The 22,590-nt window shown below is 35.4% G+C and overlaps 2 protein-coding genes across 2 annotated transcripts in view; one reads left to right on the forward strand and one right to left on the reverse strand.

Annotated features, from left to right (window-relative positions):
* Positions 1-469: 469 nt before the first annotated feature.
* LOC310741942 (aquaporin-4) lies at positions 470-5,382 on the forward strand. The gene is made up of 6 exons (XM_083570359.1): positions 470-514; positions 1,814-2,008; positions 2,103-2,264; positions 4,494-4,658; positions 4,896-4,976; positions 5,120-5,382. Exons 1-6 carry the CDS (start codon positions 500-502, stop codon positions 5,333-5,335), a joined length of 834 nt encoding a protein of 277 aa, XP_083426485.1. The 5' UTR covers positions 470-499; the 3' UTR covers positions 5,336-5,382.
* Positions 5,383-8,468: 3,086 nt separating this feature from the next.
* baz2a (bromodomain adjacent to zinc finger domain, 2A) overlaps positions 8,469-22,590 on the reverse strand; it is a 36,691-nt gene continuing 22,569 nt past the window's right edge. Inside the window, exons 22-30 of the mRNA XM_083521597.1 lie at positions 19,926-20,086; positions 19,590-19,655; positions 18,795-19,081; positions 16,860-16,995; positions 14,674-14,820; positions 14,340-14,557; positions 14,033-14,176; positions 10,415-13,804; positions 8,469-10,265 (exon numbers count right to left, since the gene is read on the reverse strand). Coding sequence (XP_083377723.1) covers positions 13,645-13,804; positions 14,033-14,176; positions 14,340-14,557; positions 14,674-14,820; positions 16,860-16,995; positions 18,795-19,081; positions 19,590-19,655; positions 19,926-20,086 — 1,319 coding nt within the window. The 3' untranslated portion in view covers positions 8,469-10,265; positions 10,415-13,644. The remainder of the gene's footprint in view (positions 10,266-10,414; positions 13,805-14,032; positions 14,177-14,339; positions 14,558-14,673; positions 14,821-16,859; positions 16,996-18,794; positions 19,082-19,589; positions 19,656-19,925; positions 20,087-22,590) is intronic.

Below are 22,590 nucleotides of genomic sequence, written 5' to 3' on the forward strand. Positions count from 1 at the left end.
CAACCAAATCAGTCCAAAGAGGCTGTCTCCATGGCAGTAATGACAGGACCATACAAGTGGAATGATGAAAGGGAAGAGAGGGTGGAGTGTATTTGTGCTATGCAAATAGGAGTCTCAGTAGAATGTGCTCTAATCAGTTCACTATAATTCAATTATAGCACACTCATATTTTTATTTTTTTCACACATTTAATAGGTATCATCTATATACACATTTTACACACATTTTAGTTTTAATCAATTACTTTATTGAAGCTTTATTTTTTTTTGCTTGTACAAGTTAAATGCTACATTAACCCATCACTTTATGCTTGTTTGATGTTTGATGGTAATGGTTCTAGATGTAGAAATGGCGAGAGTGTGTTGGCACTGATAGAAATGGGGTGTGGCCTATGCATTCAGACAGACTTAAGGATGAGCCAATTTTTTTTTTTTTTGCTAACACACTTCATCTGTATCTGCCCACATACAGAGACAGGTAAACAAACCCTGGGAGCAGCATGACTATACAGGAGGTAAGGGCAATTTTAGCACAAAGGACTAACTAAGCCAACTAAATTTGAAATAAATGTTTTGCTGTTTGATGCAATTAAAAATAAGGCACTTAATGTCTAATACTATTATGCCATGTTAAGAAAAATAATATTTTTTACCTTATGTAAGAATATATATATATATATATATATATATATATATATATATAAAAAAAAATGCTGCCATTTTTATACATATTGCATGACAATCAGTGTTGATATTTAATTAAATATTGGAAATATTGAGCTCACAACTATGTTTATTTTGTGTCCAAGAAATGTAAAAAATAAAAAAATCTGTCAAATGAGATAAATGTAGCCATCTTTTAAGTTAATAAGTTATCTTTCTTTTTTCTCTAGTTTTTAATTCATCTTTCAAAGTAAAAAAAAACAAAAACTTTTCAGTTGCAAAATATTGGTCTGTATATATTCCGACTTGCATAATTCAGTAATATTTCTGCTTTTGTTAATGTAAGTCATTTAATACATAATTACTTTATTTCTGGCATATCACCACTGTGAAGAGTATGCATGTTTATCGATAGATCGCTCCCTCTTCAGTTTTTATTTGGAAAGTTTTACACGTGAAAATCAAATGACTTGATAGACTCTTACTGTCTATGAAAAATTCATCAGTATAGTTTTAGGTTTTTAGTACATGCGGTAGAACAAAAATGAGAAATAACATGTAATGCCACTTTACTTAGACATGGAGTAGTTATGTCACTATTGCATGCTGCCAGATATATACAGCATCTAAATTATAGCAGAAAAATTTACAATTCAGATAAATCAGTTCAGATATTGTTAATTGAAACTATAGTACTACATATACTGCTGCATATACAGATTATTTAATCACCTGATCAGTACTCCAGTTAGTCAGTACATAAGACAGTGTCTTTCAAGGAATGAAATCAGGCCACATGACCCTCATTTCTGCACACTGCTTATCCACCAAGCAAAGAAAAGTTTGTAGAGTACACAGCACCAAACTGCACACTATAATGCATTTTAATTAAACATAAATTTGAAAAAATTTTTTACAAAACTGTATTTAATTATATTAGATATTTATGTAAAGCACTTTCATATCCAATCCTTTATCTATTATCTAAAATAAATTATTGCTTATTATTATTATTATTATTATTATTATTATTATTATTATTATTATTATTATTATTATTATTACTAATATCAGGGTTGTACACCCCCCCCCCCCTTCCCCCCTCTTTTTTATTTTACTTTACTCTCTCCGCCACTCTAATACTGAATTAGGAAGTGAGAAATCCCAAATTTTGGCGGGGAATATTGGCAGAGATGATCGGCTCTCTGATCTTTGTATCAGTTGTATTGGGATCTTCAATATCAGGGCCTGAGGATGTCTCCTCTGGACCTTTGTACCCAGCTCTGGCAGCAGGTATGGCAGCAGTTAGTCTAGGACATTGCTTTAGCAAGATCTCAGGAGCTCAGGTGAGAATTTTGAAATATTTTTACCTATTATTTTTTAGTGACACTAAGTAAGAGTGTTCGGCCGTTTTCACTAATCATTCCATCATGGCTTTAGGTCAACCCAGCTTTAACTTTGGCCTTATTAGCTACACGGAAGCTGGATGCTTTAAAGGCCACGGTCTATGTGTTTGCCCAGTGTTTAGGAGCCACTGTGGGAGCTGGGATTCTCTACTTGGTTCTACCCCTAAAATCTACAGCTAATGTCTATGTCAACAAGGTAATGGATTTAAAGGTTTTTGTGATATAAAGCAAAAAATAATCATAGACATGTAGCTTCAATTATATTTACCAAGTAAAATTCTAATATGTTTTTTTTATATATATATATATTGCCTAACTAATTTCCTGCAGGTGAAACACACACACACACACAAAAACCTAAACCAGATCTCTTCCTTTACTAGTAGTGTTAATGTTTATTTTACACAAGAATAAGCACCTCTAAATCAAAATTTGTGTGATTTGTGACCATCCCATTCCAGATTTAGTCCCTCTTTAATATTACAAACCCAATTCCAAAATGCTGTGGGACGCTGTGTGAAATGTAAATTAAAAACCGAATACAATGATTAGCAAATCTCATAAACCCATACTTTTTCACAATAAAAAACATAAAATGTTAAAAGCGGGCGACAAAGGCTAAAAATAATTGTTACTAAAAAGAAAGAGTTGGAGAAACATTTTGCAACTTATAAGGTTAATTGGCAACAGATCAGTAACATGATTGGGTATAAAAAGTGTATTTTGGAGAGGCAGAATCTCTCAGAAGTAAAGAACAATTAAAAAGAATTTTCCTCCACATTAAATAATATCACATCATCTACAATTTATCATCAGAAGATTCCAAGAATCTGGAGAAATATATGAGCAAGGGCAAAAATCAATATTGGATGCTTGTGATGGTTGGGGTCTTTCGGACTGCATTAAAAGAGGTATGATTTTGTAATGAAATCACTGCATGGGTTCAGAAACACTTTAAAAAGTTATTGTCTTTGGACACAGCTTTCTGTGTCATTCACAAATGCATCATGCAAAGAAGAAGCCATTTATAAACATAATCCAGAAACACTATCGTCTTCTCATTGGATCATCTCATCATTTAAAATGGACTTAATCAATGTGGAAAACTGTTTTTTTTTTTAAACCATGGATGCCAGAGAGGACAGGAACCATCCAGTTTAGTTTAAAAGCATGCATCTCTGATTGTATTAAGGTGCATTAATACCACCATCAATGCTGAAAGGTATACACAGGTTTTAAAGCAACATATGCTTCCATCCAGATGTTTTTTTTTAGAGAAGGCATTGCATATTTCATCAAGACAATGTTACAAGACATACTGCATCTATTACTAAAGCATAGGTTCATACTTGTGTAGGGTGCTGAACTGTCCTGTCTAACATCATTTGGAAACACTGTGCATTGAAAAAAAACAAAAAATTATGACAAAAAAAAAAATGACCCAAGAATGTTGAACAGCTAGAATCCTATATCAGATACAGATGGGACAAAATTCCCCTCCCAAAGCTCCAGCAAATGGTCTCCTCAGTTCCCAGATATATATGTAAATATGTTGTTAAAAGAAGGGGGATCTACACAGTGGTAAACCTGACCTTGTCCCAACCTTTTGGAGATGCAGCAATTAAATCCAAATGGCCTGATTTTTAAACTTTAAAATGGTTTGCAGTTTGAAGATTGGATATGTTTCTATGTTCTATTATGAATAAAATATAGGCTTATGAGATTTGTAAATCATTGCATTGTTTTGATTTACATTTTACACAGCATCGGACGTATTTTGCAATTGGGTTATATTTTTTTGCATTTATAAATTAGCTGTTTCCAGAATTATTAATCATTATAACATACTAGACATAATACATTTACAACATACACTACTGTATTTCAAACCAATCTAATGTTATATAATTAAAAACAAAAATAATTTTCAAGGCCATTAAACTTTGATATATTAGGGCTTTGTTGACCACTTCTTTTAAAGTGCCAGGAATTCTGGAGTTGGTGGTATGTGTGGGGAAAAATGTAAGAGTACTATAAATATCATTTAGCCTTTATTACTGTAAAAATATAGTAATCTATTAAACATATAGTAAGTTCATGAATGGGCATTTTCAGCTTTAATTCTACTTGACTAGTCATCAAATTTCAAAGCATAAGACATTCATCTGATCCTTTTTTTTCTTTTAACTCTGACATACTGTGTTACCTGATCTAGTTAAATCTGGCTTTTTATCACAAATCTTAGAACTGTATGCATTGTGAGCTGAAATAAAGCTTCTTTTAGACAGACATTTTGGAAAGATTATTTTTCAGAATGTAATTTTCTAGAAGGTTCCTAATTAGGCCGTTAGGAAAATGTTGGAAATGTGTTAACAGGCTAGGATATTGAAATTGCTGTCCAAAAAAAAACACAAAAAAAACATAGGTACCAATGGAGGGAAACGCAGGACAGGCTCTGGGGATGGAGGTACTTGTCACCTTCCAATTGGTCTTTACCATCTTCTCAGTGGAGGATCAACGCAAGAGAGAGGAAGTTGAACCTGGCAACCTAGCTATTGGCTGCGCTCTCAGTGCGGGGATTTTTACTGCAGTAAGTATTTGTTCATATTTACAGCAGCCATGGCAACATTAATGCAGTATTACAAGACTGACAGTTGTAAACACAATAATAGAATAAATGAGGGCAACACAAAGTTTAAACATTTCCACATTTAATTGCTTTAGATAACAATTAGAATCTTTGTTTTATAAGTTCATACATTTTTACTCTATAACATCCATTATTCTCTCAATGTGTTTGTATGAAGATGTATTTATGTGGGCATAGGGTAGGATTTCTGGAGGCAGCATGAACCCTGCTAGGTCTCTTGGACCTGCAATTATAGTTGGATACTGGGAACACCATTGGGTAAGTTATCTTGTCAATATATTGTTAATTATTGTACATTTAGTGGACCTAAATTCATAAAAACTTTATAGTTTCTAAATATATATATATATATATATATATATATATATATATATATATATATAATTTCTTTCATATGTAAGGTATACTGGATTGGGCCAGTGTTGGGTGCCGTGTTAGCTGGCATGGCTCATGAATTCTTTTTCACTCCAAGTGCCTCGAGGCAAAAGCTGGTGTCTTGTCTCACCTGTAAGGACATTGAGATATTAGAGACAGCCAGTGTATCCCGTTCATCACTGTCGACTATCACGCAGGCAGCTGTGAGGGCCAAACAGAATGAAAAAACTGACCACAACTGAAGTCTTATTTCACTATATCATCTATATTATCTTTGATATTTATTTTACTGTACAACGTACACTGATTTTAAAAGAATATATTGTTAAAAAGAATGTTTTGCTGCATTTGCAGAATGATCCTTGAAGGGACAACACCTGTGTATGCACATGCAACTTTAATAAATCTGTTCGTCTTCAAGATTATGTTTGCTTGCATCTTTATTTAATAGAAAAGACTTCACAATCCTAAACAGTTGCATTGTCATAGGGATCTGATTTCTGCTCTGACATTATGTGGGGTATGGAGCATAGGATGATGTGAAAAATGATAATAAGAATAAACGCTGGGTTATGGTTTCTATACTAGTAATCTTTACTTCAGAAAGGTCTTCCAAAAATAAATCCAGAAGAATCTCAGATGAATCGTAAGCCGAAACAAGTAACCAGGCAAAAAGCACAAAAAATCACAAAAAGGCAAAAATCCTAAAATATTCCAAATGTCAAAAGACAGACAGCAAAGGATAGAATTTTTTTTTCTCCAGAAAATAGACTTACTAGAGGTAAAAAAATTTTTTTTAAAGGTTAACAATAAAGAATGTTTACAGGGATGTAACAAAAACACAGAATATCTCCATCTACTGTGCAAAATCTATACTGATCCAAGCAAAATCCTAACAATTATTATTATTTTTTTATTAAGATTATATATTCTTGGTTGTTCCATTAGTCAAATAATTAACCAAAAAGGATGGAAATAAAGGAATTGTTTTTAAAGCAGTATAAAATTAGGTCTTAAGGTAAAACTCCATGCTGTTTTTTAAGGACCTATAAGACACTTATTGATGTGCTGACTTTGGTTTAGAAGCCTAAATATTTCTTGGGAAAGTGCAGCAGAGGGCATGGGTTACTTGGCCTTAGTGCACATTTGCTTAGACACGAATGTCTTCCTCAAGATTCTTCCTCAAGATTCTTCCTCATACTGTCTCAGTGTGTTTTGCCTTTATACTGTGGGCATGGGCTTGCTCATTAGGGAAACATTTACAGGGACTAATTTATACATTTAAAATGTATATTTATAATCTAAAGATGCTTTGGGACACTGTCCATTGTTAAAAGTGCTAACAAATTAAATTAATAAAAAAAAAGAAAAGAAAAAGAAACTGGGATATATTTTAATAATCAATATGCAGCTTATATTGCAGTACAGATTTACTGTCCTCTAAAAAAAACAACATACAGCCATATTATCAAATAGCTGGCAACAAGTGAGTACACCCTAAGTGATAACTGCTGTATGGCGTGTAACTAAGCAAAAGCCACATGTCCTATTCATCATGTTCATGTTTTTTGTCTGATGACAGGATCATACAAATTGTGTATCTTGTATTTGAGCAGTTAAAAAGTGGTGCTTTGAGTACAATTCTCTCATACTGACCACTGGATGTGCAACATGGCACCTCACTGCAAATAATTGTTGCTCTACACAAAGATGACCGAGGCTATAAGAAGAACGGTAACACGCTGAAACTGAGTTGCAGTACAGTGGCCAGGATCATACAGACGTCATTTCCAAGACGGCTTCCACTCAGAAACAGGCCTCATAATGGTCCATTAAATAAGATGAGTCTTTGTGCTGTGTGTCAGATGCAGAAGCTGCTGTTTCAAAAAACAGACACGAGTGCTGCCAGCATTGCTTTAGAAGTTGCAGAAGCTGAAGGTCCGCTTGTCAGTGTTTAGATCATACGCTGCACACTGCAACAAGTCGGGTTTCATGGCCATCGTCCCAGAAGGAAGCCTCTTCTGAAGCTGGCTCAAAGGAAAGCAAACAGTTTGCTGAAGACAATCTGTCCAAGAGCATGGATTACTGGAACCATGTCCTGTTGTCTGTTGAGAACAAGATAAACTTGTTTGGCTCAGATGATGTTCAGCATGTGTGTTGATGCCCTGCTGAGGGGAGCCAAGAAAATTCTGCCTTGCCTACAGTCAAGTATGGTGGTGGTTTCAAGTGCTGCTTGTACTGAGGAGCTGCGGTTCATTAAGGAGAAACATAGATTCCAATATGTACTTTGACATTCTGAAGCAGAACATGACGCCCACCCTTCAGAAACTGGGCCGAATGGCAGTTTTCCAACATAATAACGACTCCACACACTGCAAAGATGACAACTGCCTTGCTGAGGAAGCTGAAGGCGATTGAGCTGCCAAGTATGTCTACAGACCTGAACCCTATTGAGCACCTGTGGGGCAACCTAGAGTGGAAAGTGGAGTAGCACCATGTGTCTAACATCTTGCAGCTCTGTGATGTCATTATTGAGTTGAATAGGATCCCAGAAACAACCTGTGCAGCTCTGGTGAATTCTATGCCCAGGAGGATTAAGTCAGTGGTAAATATTAATGGTGCACACACAAAATATTGACATTTTGGACACAGTTTTGACATGTTCACTTCGGGTGTACTCACTTTTGTTTTGTTTTTTTTTGTTGCCATTTTTATAATAATGGCTGTAAGTTGAGTTATTTTCAGAGGACAGTATTTTTTTTTTTACTGCTCTACAAGCTGCACTCTAAAAATATATCAGTTTCATTTCTATAACATTGTCCCTTGAGAAGATCTACTAAAACTATTGCTGAAATGTGAGGGGTGTACTCACTTTTGTGAGACACTAACATTGGAATGTGGTATTCGAAAATCATATAGGCAATATTCAGGTATCTATAGTTTTGCCCAAAATGTAATTCTCACATTCTTGTGTATATGTAGAATATTCACTATGCTCAACATATAAAATGATGTGATGAGATATTCATGGAGGTATGGTCAGTGTAGAGTAGCAAATAACTGTTGGGTATTAATGAATAAGCAGTGGTAACATTCATTTGGAGCTGAGCAGAACATCTGGAGGGTCACAGGTTAAAATCCTACCATCACTGAGCTGCTGCTGCTGCTGGGCCCCTGAGCAAGGCCCTTTACCCTCCCATGCTCAGTTGTTAGTCGCTCTGGATGAGGGCGTCTGCCAAATGCCATACATGTAAATGCAAAATGTACCACCAAAAAAAATAAATAATAATAAATAATAATAATAGAGTAGATCACAGTCACATTGAGTGAAATCTTTTCACATGCATAGCAAAAAAGGATAAACACAGAGTGAGGTAACGTCAAATAAGTATCGCTACTGATTTTATTTCTGCTTGCAGTACATTCTACAGATGCACGGTATATCACTTTAAAACAACATGATAACTTAATGCATTTTAAAAACGATATTTCTGTAAAAATATAGAAGGGAAAAAAGTCACAAAAACTGTACATTATTTAAAATTCACTAACACCACATCTGGGTTTATGGTTTAGCACTATATTACCTTATAACATCCAGCTCTTTTAGGGAAAATGCCCCTTGTGTGTCTCCATAAACAGATAGATATACAGAGTGAAATATGTTATATTACCCTGGACAATTTCAGTGTAAAAACTACATTTTGTTATCATAGTTATTTCTATTCTCACAATATCCTGTTTTCCCACTGAGGAAAACATACGTATATACAGTACAAGCTCAGTGTTCTACTTTCTACTTCAATGTAACATAAAAACCTTCTGCAAAGTTATAAAAGGAATATTGCATCTAACATTTCCTTGCATCCTATAATTTGAGGTCTTTAAGAAACAAAAGTACAACACGAAGTTTTCCCCACATGAACAAAGCCTAGCATTCATTAAACGTTGGCCATTAAATAAAACAATACTCCAGTAACAGTGATGAGAATTTTCAGTCACACAAATGTCATGAGGTACAGTTCAGATTTCATTTAGATCTCTCTATTCTGATTTATGTTGAAATAAACTAACCAAGATATTTTATTGTCTTTTCTGAAAACCCAAGAACCTGCTTATTTTAGTAAAGAACATGTATTACTCAACATATCTATACTTTTTTTTTTTTTTTTTTTTATTCCAAATGTATAAGCATAACTTTTAAATTGACCTTCTTACAACAATGACCAGCCAGTCTAGTATATTAGCTAGTCACAGACAGACACAAAGGCAAAACTGTCTAAATATCAAGCTAAAGCTTCCCGTGTTTCTCGGTGAGGGATTAGTTCATTGAAAATTCTCTCAAGAACAAAATGGTCCATGTCGATACTGGCTATTCCATGAATCTTCTCGACTGCTATACAATGTTGTCCAGACACGTTCCATATAGGCTATTGCTATTCAATAATCCCAGCTATTGACAGATTTTTTTTTCTCTCAAGTATAAACATATTCAGTAATATAGACTGAAAAAATAATTTAGATGTGAGAGCACACAATGCGGCATCCTGTAAGGTATAGTGAAGCAGAACGCTCAATTTGCTTGCAGTTAGACAGAGGTCCAAGAACTGATATAATGCTTAGTTTTTAAAATATGTTAAAGTGAAAGAAAACATACAAATACTTTAAGATGAGTGGAAACATGTACAGTGGAAATATCAGTGTATTTTACACTGCAATAGTTTAATTTAAAAATTGATTTATTGAAGTTCAAGGGAAGCGCCATATTGCCAGTTTGATGATGTTCGTTATATCAACCCATCCTGTCTGGTTCTTTTCTGAGTTATTAGCATGGAAGTTAAGTTAGCTAACACCTTAGGCCTGGTTTATACTTTTATGCTTGCTTATATGTGAACATGTGGTCATTTAGGGAGTGTGAGGGAGCTGTGTAATAGACTGGCCTGGTTGAAAATGTGGGGTAGGAGTACACGTATGAGATCATAGGTGACCTCCATTATACCTGCATACCTGTGAAAAGCTGAAGGCTATAATTGTTCAGAATGAATTGAAATGAAGATACATACAACATATTAGTTATTAAATATAACTAGAAGTAAGAGGTTTGGGATTTGTCAGATTTTAGAAAAATGCGAATGTGACACAAAAAGATAATAGTATAGAAAAATATTTTTACTAACATTTTCCCTAATGTTTATGTAACTACTTTTCTTTTCGGCTTCTCCCGTTAGGGGTCGCCACAGCGGATCCTCCGCACGTTTGATTTGGCACATGTTTTACGCTGGATGCCCTTCCTAACGCAACCCTCCCCAATTTATCCGGGCTTTTGGGCCCTAATGTTTATGTAAATTACCCTAAAATTTTAGCTAGATAATTTGAAGTTAAACTCTGTTTTTAGTTTTATTAATACTATTATTTCATTTTGCTGTGGACCACCATTATTGTTTTTTTTTTTGTTTTTTGTTTTTTTAACTACTGGGGTTTTAACATTTTAGTGCCAAGTACATATGCAAATTTAGCATTATCGAAAGACATCAACCTTGTGGTCATGGGCCCATTTAGTGGAATATAAAAAGTCCATGCTGCCATTCTCTTCCTTTTTCTGCTTGTAGCCTTGTTGGGGAAATATGCTAATTACAGTTTTCCAATTCATTCGATTTTCTATGCTAAATCTTCTCCTTTTGATGGTGTGTGCCGAGATACATTATTAGTCCGTTTTAATATTTGGCTTGTTAATACTTTATTATTGTTGCATTGCTGTACATCCAATATGGCTGGAAAAGTGTCAAATCAATTTAAAATCTTAGCTATTAAATGTGATTTTGCAGGCCATGTGAGCCTTTCTGATGGAAGAAAGTGGTGGTCATAAAAACAATCAATCTTTCAACGCCTGGCAAAAATTGTGTCAACAATTCAGTGGTAAAACTGTAAAACAATTTCATTATTTATCATTCGACTGCTTAATTAGTCTGAAGCATGAGGTATGGGCCAGGCTTGCATGTTCTGCATTGAGGTACATGCACTTAAGTGTTCTCCCCGTAAACTGGGAAACAGTAACCACAGATGCAGGAGGTGGGCTTTAAGGGGAAAAAATAAAAGGAGGATGGAAAAACATCCTTTAACAAATAAAATCTATGTGGCTAATACTGCAACACTTTTAGAAACCCTTTAGCCCATAGTAGCCCGTTGTAGTGCATAGACTAATGCACTGGAATGTTTTTTTCGTGTGAAACAGTTGGCATAAGCACCTTATGGAGTTGTTTATGAATCCCTGTATCAGCATTAAGATAAAACGATATAACAAAATGTTACATATGTGCCCAATTTGACAAAAATGGCACACAAACATGACATATCTGGGGCAAGCGTATGGGCTTCAAGATCACAAAGTGATCATTCTCTATTGGTACTGAACATGGAAACAATCAGATGGAAAAAACTACCCAATATATAAAGAGGAAAAAAAAAATCAAATAAAGATTCATGATTATATATAAAAGCTTCCATTACAATAATGGAATAATAAAATACAGTTATGTATTGGCATTTCATCAGCATTTGTCACAATGAAACACACAGCTGGACCATTAGAGGACTGCATTCGAGTCTGTCTGTATATATGTGCGCACTTCTGCTCTGCTTAAGCATAAACCCTTACTTTGTTTCATGATGCAAATATGCTTCAAACCATAAGAAAATGGTAATGTAACAACGAAAAAGTGTATGGATACTTATTGATGATGTGGATCCGACTGAATGTCCAAACAGAAATTACCTACATATTGTCCATTTCCTGAAATTGTTTAACATCTGGTATGTGGTTGAAATGCCTATTGTTTTGAACTTTTTGATCAATTTTAAGTACAGTGAATAAATGAATGGGTAAAGTATCTACAGAAAAGATAAAATTAAAGTTTTTAAACCCATGTTTTCTTCTAATGGTGCAGGTCTTTGTTATCCTTTTTAACAGCAATGTTCATGTTTGCTTTAATGTCATTGATATTTAAAGAAGCATGTACATTCGCATATAGTTATGCATTAAATATACATATGTGGTTCAAATGTTTAGAATGTTCACTGACTAGTTGGATTATCTGACAGATGACGAACACAGATATACTGGCAAATAGAGCAGATTAAGCAGAATCTGAAAGTTTAAAAAAAATTGTAGGTTCATTTACAATAGGATTTTTAATATTTAAAATAATAAAATCACGCAAGATTTTCCAGTGTCCAGTGGTGTTCCATCTGCAAATCAACACGAGCCAAACTGACAAACAAGGCATAATCCCAAAAGTCTTTAGATGAATGATCTTCCATTACATTTAATCTGAATAATCTGTATGGCTTTTGTTAACAATGAGGTCTTATTATTCTCACAATTATGCTGCTATGATAAATAGCATGTTATAGAGATGCTATGCATAATCAGTTTACTTTTCTATAGCTGAGGGTTCTTGCTTATGCATGGTCAGTAGTGTCTGTAAATATACGTACTCATTCTTAGCCTCGAGCAAATCTTAGAAATACAGAAGTTTGTGCATACAAGGTTTACACACAAAACTATGCACACAGTTAATAAACGAGGCCCCATATTTTGAATAATTTATGATCTCAACTTAATTTAAATTTACACAGAATATAAATTGTTGGACTGGGCCAGATTAGGACATTAAACAGGCTTGTCTCAGCCAATGGGCTGTATGTCTGATACAGCTCTACATTTGAAGCAGGCAAGCAGCAACATTTACAAACTGGTGGTTACTGCAAACATTTCACTTTTTGTGTTCAAAGGGTCACAAAATCAGGTTCAGATTCTGCTGATTCTGATTTCATTACACATTTATTATTTGCTGTTATTTAAATTGGTAAACCAAATTATGAACCCTTCTTGACTAATGGGATCCTGTCACTTAATTACACTTCAGCTTCATGACCGAGCATATGATAACCTAAGAAATAACTGCAGTGTTGCTATAAACATAGTAGTAAAAAATATAATAAAATAAGGTGTAGTATATATTAAGTATAGTACACAATATTTCCAAAGATCCAGGACATTTTAGACAAAAGTCCTTCATCATTTCCAAATAAACCAGGTGAGGTATAAGTGTAAATGAGGAAGTGGTGTTTGATTAGGCAATTTTCAACCATGGCGCAGCCCAGTGGTTTTTAATTGTAATGGCCACAAATTATTTTTTTTTAAATACACAGTATTATTTTCTTTGTAGTTTTACAGCATCATTGAATGTACATATACCTGCAGTGTGCTATATGTAAGCCCCAGTTCCTATGTTTTCTTTCTCTTTAAAAGACCTGAAATTAATAATTACATTTTCCTGCTATGCCCCCAAGCAACAATATATAAAAATAACAGGAGGGCACAAAATGAACAGAACAACATCAAACAAGTGTATATAAGTCCTCAAAATAAGTTTTGCTAACAAATTATAATTTTTTTCTTTTTTTTTTCTTTTTTTTTTTTTTTTGAGGAGTGATTTGGGTTGGGCAGTTTATTAAATATTATTTCCGTAAAAGCATCCTACTGGCAAGCCTACTTTTCACTGGGTGAATAGAATTCTGCCCAGCGGCTCTCAAAAAAGCGCCTCATGGAGTGTCCGGCCACGCCCACCTCTGATGTGTCTTCATTAAAGAGCTCACAGTTGTTAAAGACCAGCTGAGCGTCTGCAGCAAACTCCTCACAAGTACAATAGCTGCATTAAAAATAAGATCTATATTAACCACCTGGAAAACATGATGGCTCACAAAAGTAACCTGGTTAGTTGTATGAACAGAATTTCACTGAACACAATTAAAGCAAATAAATAAATAATCATCAAATAATATTTTAAATGATCATTGTTCATCTCAATCTAAATTTGTGGAACAAAAGAGACACAGACTCATTTTAACTTTACATACACAGCCACAAGTAATCTTACCCTCCTTGTAGAAGCCTTTCCCGCATTGTTAAAAAATCCATTGGGTTCTTAATGATTCGGCGGTATCCAGGCACAAGTCGGGGGTTGACTGGCTCTAAGAAGGGCCAAGCATCAGCATGGGCCTCCATCTCCATCAGAATAATCCTGAGAAACACAAGAAGATGATGAATACATTTACAATTATATGATTAATAAGATGTTAAAATGAGCTATTATTACGCCATGTTTATACCTGAATAGAATACAATGAATTATACGTTTTCCAAAAAATGAATAATAATGCCGAACAGTTTAATCTCTAACTCACTCGCAGTACGCAAGGTCAGGCTGGTTTCGCGTAGCCATCCGTCTGCGTTTGGAGGGCGAGAAGCCGGAAGGGACGGAACCATATTTTTGCCGTGTAGTCATATTCTGCTTAGGTCGTGGCTCCTCATTTGAGCTTTCTCCAACAGTAACAGGGCGCCGTTTCCGTGCCTTTTCTCTCTGTCGTGCGGATAGTTTCCTTTGAGAATCTTCAACAGTTTCCTGAGAAACCATGCAAATAAAAATAATTAATATTTAAAAAAAGAATTTTGAAATGTAAAAAAAAAAAGTTTTGCTTGCTTTTAGTTTGCAAGGGTTTGTATTTCATGCAACATTACCATAGAATTGCAGGTGGGACAGAACCAGTCCCCTTCTGGCACCTGAGTGACCTTTGGTCTGAGGCAGAACATGTGCCATCCACGATCACAGCCATCACAAAGCAGTAGACTCGCATCGTTATCACCCTTATGACACACCTGGCAGGTCTGTAGACACACAAGCTCCATGTATGTATGTATGTATGTATGTATGTATGTGCAAATATTTCTACAGACAAATTGTGTATCAATCATATACAATAGTTTGATCTTGACCTGACATTATTGGGTTCAGGCACAACAAATCAATTCACCCACACCAGTTTTTAAATGATTCTTTGAAAACATTCTAACCTGTACCTGTCAAAAGTTCAGAAACAGCTAGTCTTTTATCATATTTTGAGAGACACACGCAAGTTCCTTTTGTTTATATGCAATAACAGCTTTACACACTCTTGGCATCCGAACAGTTACTTTGCCCGTGCCTCTAGAAAAAAACTTGCCAAAAGTGTTCTTCACTAGTTGGACATTCCTTTTTTTGGCCTTGAGATCCAGGTCATCCTGGGGCAGTTCAATAGGACTGGTCAGGCCAAACCATGATGCAGAACACCGTTTGCTCTTTAAATGACGCTTACAAAGCTTGAATGTATGCTTCGGGTTATTGTCTTGTTAACCGAAGATCATACTTCTACAACCATGGCCAAAATTTTTTGAGAATGACACAAATATACATTTTCACAAAGTCAGTTTTTATGATGGCAATTTGCAAATACCTTCACTTATGAAGCGTAAGCAGATCAATTGTAAGTTCCCTCTTTGACATGAAAATGAACTTAATCCCCCAAAAAAACATTTCCACTGCATTTCAGCCCTCCCACAGAAGGACCAGCTGATATGAAGTCAGTGATTGTCTCGTTAACAGAGGTTAGAGTGTTGATGAAGACAAGGCTTAAGATCTCTTCCTCTTCCATGGTTGCCTGGAACAGGTGCAGTTATCATTGCTGCTAGTAATTTAGTAGCAGTTAGATTGCACCTAAATCAACCTTCTAGTGAATTATCAAAAACATCAAGGAGAGAGGTTCAATTGTTGTGAAGAAAAATTTAAGGCACCTGACAAAAATCCAGCAAGCACCAGGACCATTCTCCTAAAGTTGATTCATGTGTGGGATCTGGGCACCGCCAGTGTAGAGTTTGCTCAGGAAAAGCAGCAGGCAGGTGTAAGAGTATCTGCATGCACAGTGAGGAAAAGCCTTTTGGAGGACGGCCTAGTGACAAGAAGGGCAGCAAAGAAGTCACTTCTCTCCAGGAACAAAACTTCAGGGACAGACTGGTATTTGGCAAAAGGTTCAGGGATTGGACTGCTGAGGACTGAGGTAAAGTAATTTTCTTAGATAAATCCTCTTTCCCATTGTTTTTGGGGAATCTGGGGAAAAAGCTTGTCCGGAGAAAAAAAAGGTGTGCCATGCCAATGGGAAAGCATCCTAAGACAATTCATGTGTGGGGTTGTTTTTCAGCCAAGGGAAGGGAGTGGGCTCACTCTCAGTTTTGCCTAAGATGCAACTGTTCCCAAAATCCAAGAGCAGTTTGGTGATGATCAATGCCCTTCCAGCATGTTGGAGCACCTTAGGCAAAAGTAATAACTAAGTGGCCCAGGGAACAAATATTTGGTTCATGGCCAAAAAAACCCCAGACCTTGATTATGCAAGATTGGGCTGCCATCAGTCAGGATGTTGCCCAGATGTTGATTGACAGCATGCCAGGGCAAACTGTAAAGGTCTGGAAAAATAGGGGTTAACACTGCAACTATTGACGCTTTGCATAAACTTAACTGTCAATAAAAGCCATTAACACTTATTAAATGCTTATAATTATACTTCAGTATACCATAGTAACACCTGACAAAAAGATCTAAAAACTCTGAAAGAGCAGACTTTGTGAAAATTTATATTTGTGTCATTCTCAAAACTTGGCCACAGCTGTAAGCCATGAAATTCCATTATGACTGTGACTAACTGGAACCAACTTCACCAACTAACAGGACAATAAAACTGCTCTGGGATGAACTACATTACAAAAAAATAAATAAATAAATAAATAAATAAATAAATATGCAACTAGTGAAGAACACCTTTGGCTGGTTTTACAGTATTGCATGTGTCCATGCATGTGTCTCACAAAAATTATAAATGCCTGGGTTATAATCTTACCAGTTTGATGATAGATTTCTCCCAAGCAATGGCTTTTTCTAGCTGTAACAGACACAGGGAGAGCTGGGATGCACTTCGGCAGCGGTCCAGGGCTTGCCTCCAAGTCCTCAATCTGGGCGTGATCTCATTCTCCATGCTACAAAGAGGCAGAATTTTATATAATTTAACTTCAGTTAATGTGAATTCCTGCCCCAGCATTCTTAAAAAACAATCTGTTCTAGTAAAATGAGTTTTTTTTTTCCCCTCTAACTTTACATACAAAATCTGTATGATTACTATTCAATATACATATAAATGCCATATGAGGATCCTGTATATTAAATCAGAAATGTCTTCAGAGAATTCTGAGAATCTCTACACCAGGGGTCCACAGTATGGCCTGCGGGCCAAATATGGTTCGCAACCACATTTAGAATGACCCTTTGAACAATGCCAGAGACGTATTAAAAAAAATTAATTGTTAAATAGGTTTTGCTCATATCATATCTGTATTTCCTTAATAAGGTTAAGATAAGATAAGATAAACCTTTATTCGTCCCACAGTGGGGAAATTTCTATGTTACAGCAGCATGAAAAAAATAGAAATAAATGCAAATATATAAAAGAATAGACGAATAAGACATACTATAATATACAAGTATATACACAACACAATGTATAAATACAGATGAGGGAAAGTACGTATTGCAGGTGGTATTGCACGTATTGCAGGTAATATTGCACACAGGTAGTATTATTAAATAGTAAAACAGGCTTTCAATCTAAAATTTCCTTAGTTAATAATAAAGGTCAAGGCACTGATAATTGCTGAAACTATCTGCAAAAATCCATACCAGCTTACAGTCCGCTGTTATTGCGAGAGCGACCCCTAGAGGCAAATCACTGACACCATCATGTCCTGTTTGTTTTTACACGTGAAATGGCGTGCTGCACAGGGAGCTCTATGTTATATTAATTATTTATAATTTATTAATTATGTAATTATATTTATTAATGCATTTATTTATTTTATTTCCTTTAGCACATTTACATGATTTTATGTTTGCAATAAAGTTCAGTACTATTTTACATGGAATGTTATGTTTGGTTTTATCCAGTATCCATTTTAAAAACGATCCTTGATTAATCAGTTATTTTCAAAGTACTATCCAGCCTAGCTATCGCTATCGGTAAACTTAACCATCGGTCGATCTCTAGTTATTAACCTAGCCTAATTATTTGTTAGATTTCTGACTAACCATGTGTACATACATGTTTTGATTCCAATAGCAATAAATATGAAAAATGTTCATTATGATAGTAATAATACTCTTTTAATAGGCTTTATATCTTTAAAAAAAAAAAAGTAATGCTCATTTGTCTGTACAGTGCATAACAAAATTATAAACTAATCTAGCATTCAGAGGCACAATAAATAAAAATCACAAAGTCTTCAGGATAATACTTGTAGTCACTAATTTTCTGTTACAGATCGACCTGCCCCCATTAAAGAAAATAAAAAATGATGTGGCTCTCACAGAAAACAGTTTGGGACCTCTAATCTTAAAATGCATTAACGATTAAAATGAAAAGATTTTACTTGGGAAGTGGAACTAATAAAACATGTATTATCGAACATGATCATTTTTTTTAAATGAAAGGGCAAGCACTAAGGGAGTAGTAAAATATGTGAAACATATTTAGACAGAATAGAAATTCAATAGCAATGAATCTGAACATTTTGGCTTGATCAGGCCACCGAGCTTTTTTAATTACAATTTGTAAACAGCTAATTTCATTAAAAATAAATAAATACAGATGTTAATGAAACAGGAAAATGTAATAAGTCAATTATGTTGTAAAATAGTCAAACAATTGTTTGAGTCTGGTTTTTAAAAGAAAATGGGACTAAAAAACACAAAAACTAAACATTCTATGCTGTTATTTGTAACTAACCTGATGGTGTCCATTGCAATCTCCTCTTCTCCAGGTGTGGATGTGAGAGGAGCTAAGCGCATAACCTCAGCTAGATTCCACAGTGGCCCCTTAAGGTAGCGTCGCTCAATATTTCTCTCCAGGTTGGTGAGGCGCATCACAGCCAGATCCAGTGGGTTGGTGGGTACACGCAAGAGGTCCCACCACTCTTTTTTGCTCCTCACCATCCAGTCTTCTTTGGGGTCCACCTCATGTTCATAATATTGCAGGTCTTCCCTGGTGGAATCAGGCTCTGGAGCAGTGAAAACCTAAACAAAAAATAGGAACAGCAAAGGGTTTAGACCAGTGGGGTCCAATCTTTTCCACAAAAAACTAGTGTGGGTGCAGGTTTTCATTCCAACCAATCAAGGGAACACCTGAAAGTGAAAATCATAGAATTTAAAAAAGGTAGAATTTGGTCTTGCTCGCTCTTGGAATGAAAAGCTGCACCCCTGGTTTAGACAAAAGAGAAATCTCAGCAAGCATAAGATACAATTTGAAGTTTTTTTCTACTTACGAAAAAAAAAAAAGAATGAATAATATAGCCTTAGTCATATAGAGAAACAGAAAGATTTTAGAGAATGTTTCTGGTGTCTAAGCACTGTGGGAGGTTAGAACTGGGGCAGTAGGAGAGGGGCTCAATCAACAAAAGATTGGTTAGTTTTTCATGGGGAGCGAACAAAAATATTTTAGTGTTTTCTTTATAATTGTTAAGGCAGTATAATATTTGTCAGATTCGTTAAAGCCTAGCATTGCTAGACATCAATATTTCCATACCTGAAATCCTGCAGATGATGATTCGGCGGCACCATCAGTGTCGCTTGGTCCAATCAGGGGAGCCATCTTTGAATATAAAGTGTGGATATTAAATGCAGTGAGCTATAAGCACACAGCTCCTACTGCTGCTCAGTATCAGCACCCCACTGTACCAAGAGCATATTGATTTAATGATGCCAATCAAATGGGGTTGGTAATAATCTATAGGTCAAAAACTCTACATTCAACTTTCAAACTTAGACTCACCATTGGGCCTCCTGGAGAAATGCTGGCTGCCAGCAACAAGCGGAAATGTGTTTTTCTCTGCCTTTTTTCTAATACCCATTTATGCCTCACCTTAAGCTGCAGATCAGCTCCCACCACTCTTTGCTCCAGATCCTCTACCATCTCCAAGATGCTAATGTCAATCTGCATAGCACGCTTCTGCTCCACCCATGGCTGGTTCACCACCTCCTGCAAAAGTTTGTCATCCTCCAACTTCAGATGAAAGACGGGATCTGACGGGGGGGAATGGATGATGTAGAAATGTGGGATCAAACTCTTCCAACTTAAAATAATTTGTTATGACTATTTTCATATCAGTAATATCAGGTTAACAATTCTAGAATTTCATCTTTTCTCAGAAGTAAAAAAATAATGTGTGATTTTTTTACCATCATATTAGCAAGACAATCCATTGTCACTATGATTTGGATATTCCCTATAATTATGGTTCTGATCAGCTTTACATACACACATCAATGGCAGTAACACATTACTTAGTTCTAATGGATTTTGAATATAATGGAACATTCCAAGCAAACTGAATTCAACAAAATAAAGAAATAATAGGATTCTAAATCATCAAAAACTCAGGAGAAAAAAAAAGCAAACTCCAGAGGAATCGAACAATACATAAAACAATACATAATACTTATACATGAGGAACCAGAGACAGAAGATAATATCAATATCTATTTTCCAAAATTAACTGAAGAACAGACAAATGCTTTGAATAAACAGAACCCAAAGAGACAAATAACACCTTTAAACATATGGCCATAGCAGGTTGCCTGATTAATTTTATAAAAAATCTGGACTATTTTAGGACAGCTATTTAATTGATTCCCCATCAAAATTAGTCTACTTATGTATTTACACTTTCAGTAACTGCCGTAACCAGAGTATAGCCAAGATGAGTCATGTATTAAACACACAGTGTAACCCTGAAATTGATGGGGTGAAGGTTGTGAGTTCAGGACAGATGTGTTTCTGTTTTAGTGTATTGTTTTCAGTTTTGGAAGGGCACTTAAACAGCCAAAATAAATGGGAGTGCAGTGCCATTTTGAGGTTTCTCCAAAATCTCTTTCACATTGTGTAGATCTAGATTGCCTCTTATCACTCAAAAGACTTCAGCTACATTTGAAATCGTCATTCCTTTACTCATCTACCCAAATTAAACAGCCTTTATAAAAGGCAAGTAATCAACTACTAACTTACTCAGACTTTTCAAATTGCACTATACATCACACAACTAAAAAGCATTGAACATAGTGAGCTGAAAATTTCCACTTCCCACACTAAATTTGGTTTTGAGAAATAATTTGATAGGATTCAAATTATCTACACATCACACAAGTTATTACTGACTGATATTACAAAGCTCCTCCCAGCTATTAGCAATACACTAAACAATTTTTACCCATTACTTCTATAATGTTCTTGTTCTAAAAGTATTGCTTCCAATGCATATTTAACTGGGAAACAAACTGTAGAATATTAATTTCCCTGTATTCCTACAACTCGAAAGTATCACATGGTCTAAAATCAATTTGAATTACATTAGACCACCCCTTGTTTGAAGCCGAACATATGCTAAAGTCTTATATTGCAAACATATATAAATGTAACAATGCAAAGATGCAATCATACCCAGTGATTAGTTTTGGCCACAGATATTAGAGAACATATCCTACAAAACTAATAACACCAATTCATAGGACTCACACCACCAGTGGATAAATTGGGTAACATAAACAAAAGCAATGCAATATGCACACAGTATAAACCAGACGATAAAATATTCATCTGTTCAACACTCCTGAAAAACAAAGCACTATAGAATTGCAACATCCTTCCACATTATTCTGCTTACTCTGCAATGTGTTTAAACTTAACATCGCTAACCAAGACACCTGTTATTCTTACAGCATTAACCACTGCCAAGAAAACCTACTTAAAAAATCAGAAAACAAAAAACAATCTCACATATATACAGTCATTATTTCAGTTGTTACTACAATCAATTATAATTGACATTTTTTCTTTCTGTCGATGGGATCTTTGTTTCCATCTTTCTTTTTTCAATAGTTCAATGGGAATTCAGAAAGGTTTCACTAACCCAATGTTTCTTGGGTTTTGAGGTACAGGCATCAACTTTTCCTTTACACTGATCAATGCCATCATTTTTCTCCTCTTTGGAAAAGCACTATCTTGATCCACAGGGATGCGGGCCCACTTGTGCATCATCTACCTACCTTTTACAGAAGAGGCTGCAAACACCTTGGCCAGTTCAAGTGTAACAGAGAGGTGCTTGAACAAAAGGGGTTTGACACCTCAATTTAGCTGCTTGAACACATTGCTTGACATCTCGATTTAGCTGGATAACCAACTCAATGCAAGATAAATGGAACACAGTGTTTCAGCTCTTCCCCTCAGAGTTAAGTCCTGTACTTTGCCTTTTCACTTTATCAAAGGAGATAATGCAGTTGGGATGTATGTGAACCTACCAGGCTGAGAGGAATTGGCACATGTGAAAGAAGTGTTGCCTTTACTGTGGTAAAAAAGTGTTCACTTCCACTCACAGATCCACTTGCCTCGAGTCATTGGTAAAAGCCCAGTCCTCTCCAGAGCCATAAGTCTTCTCCAGTTGAGGTCCTTCATTCAAGCACACTTCATCTGGTGGCCTCTGGCACTGCCAGCAATTTCATTGATGTGTGCCTGCCTAAAAATCTTCAAATCC

The sequence above is a fragment of the Silurus aristotelis genome (genome assembly GCF_946808225.1).
Source record: "Silurus aristotelis genome assembly, chromosome: 19".
Lineage (NCBI taxonomy): Eukaryota > Metazoa > Chordata > Actinopteri > Siluriformes > Siluridae > Silurus > Silurus aristotelis.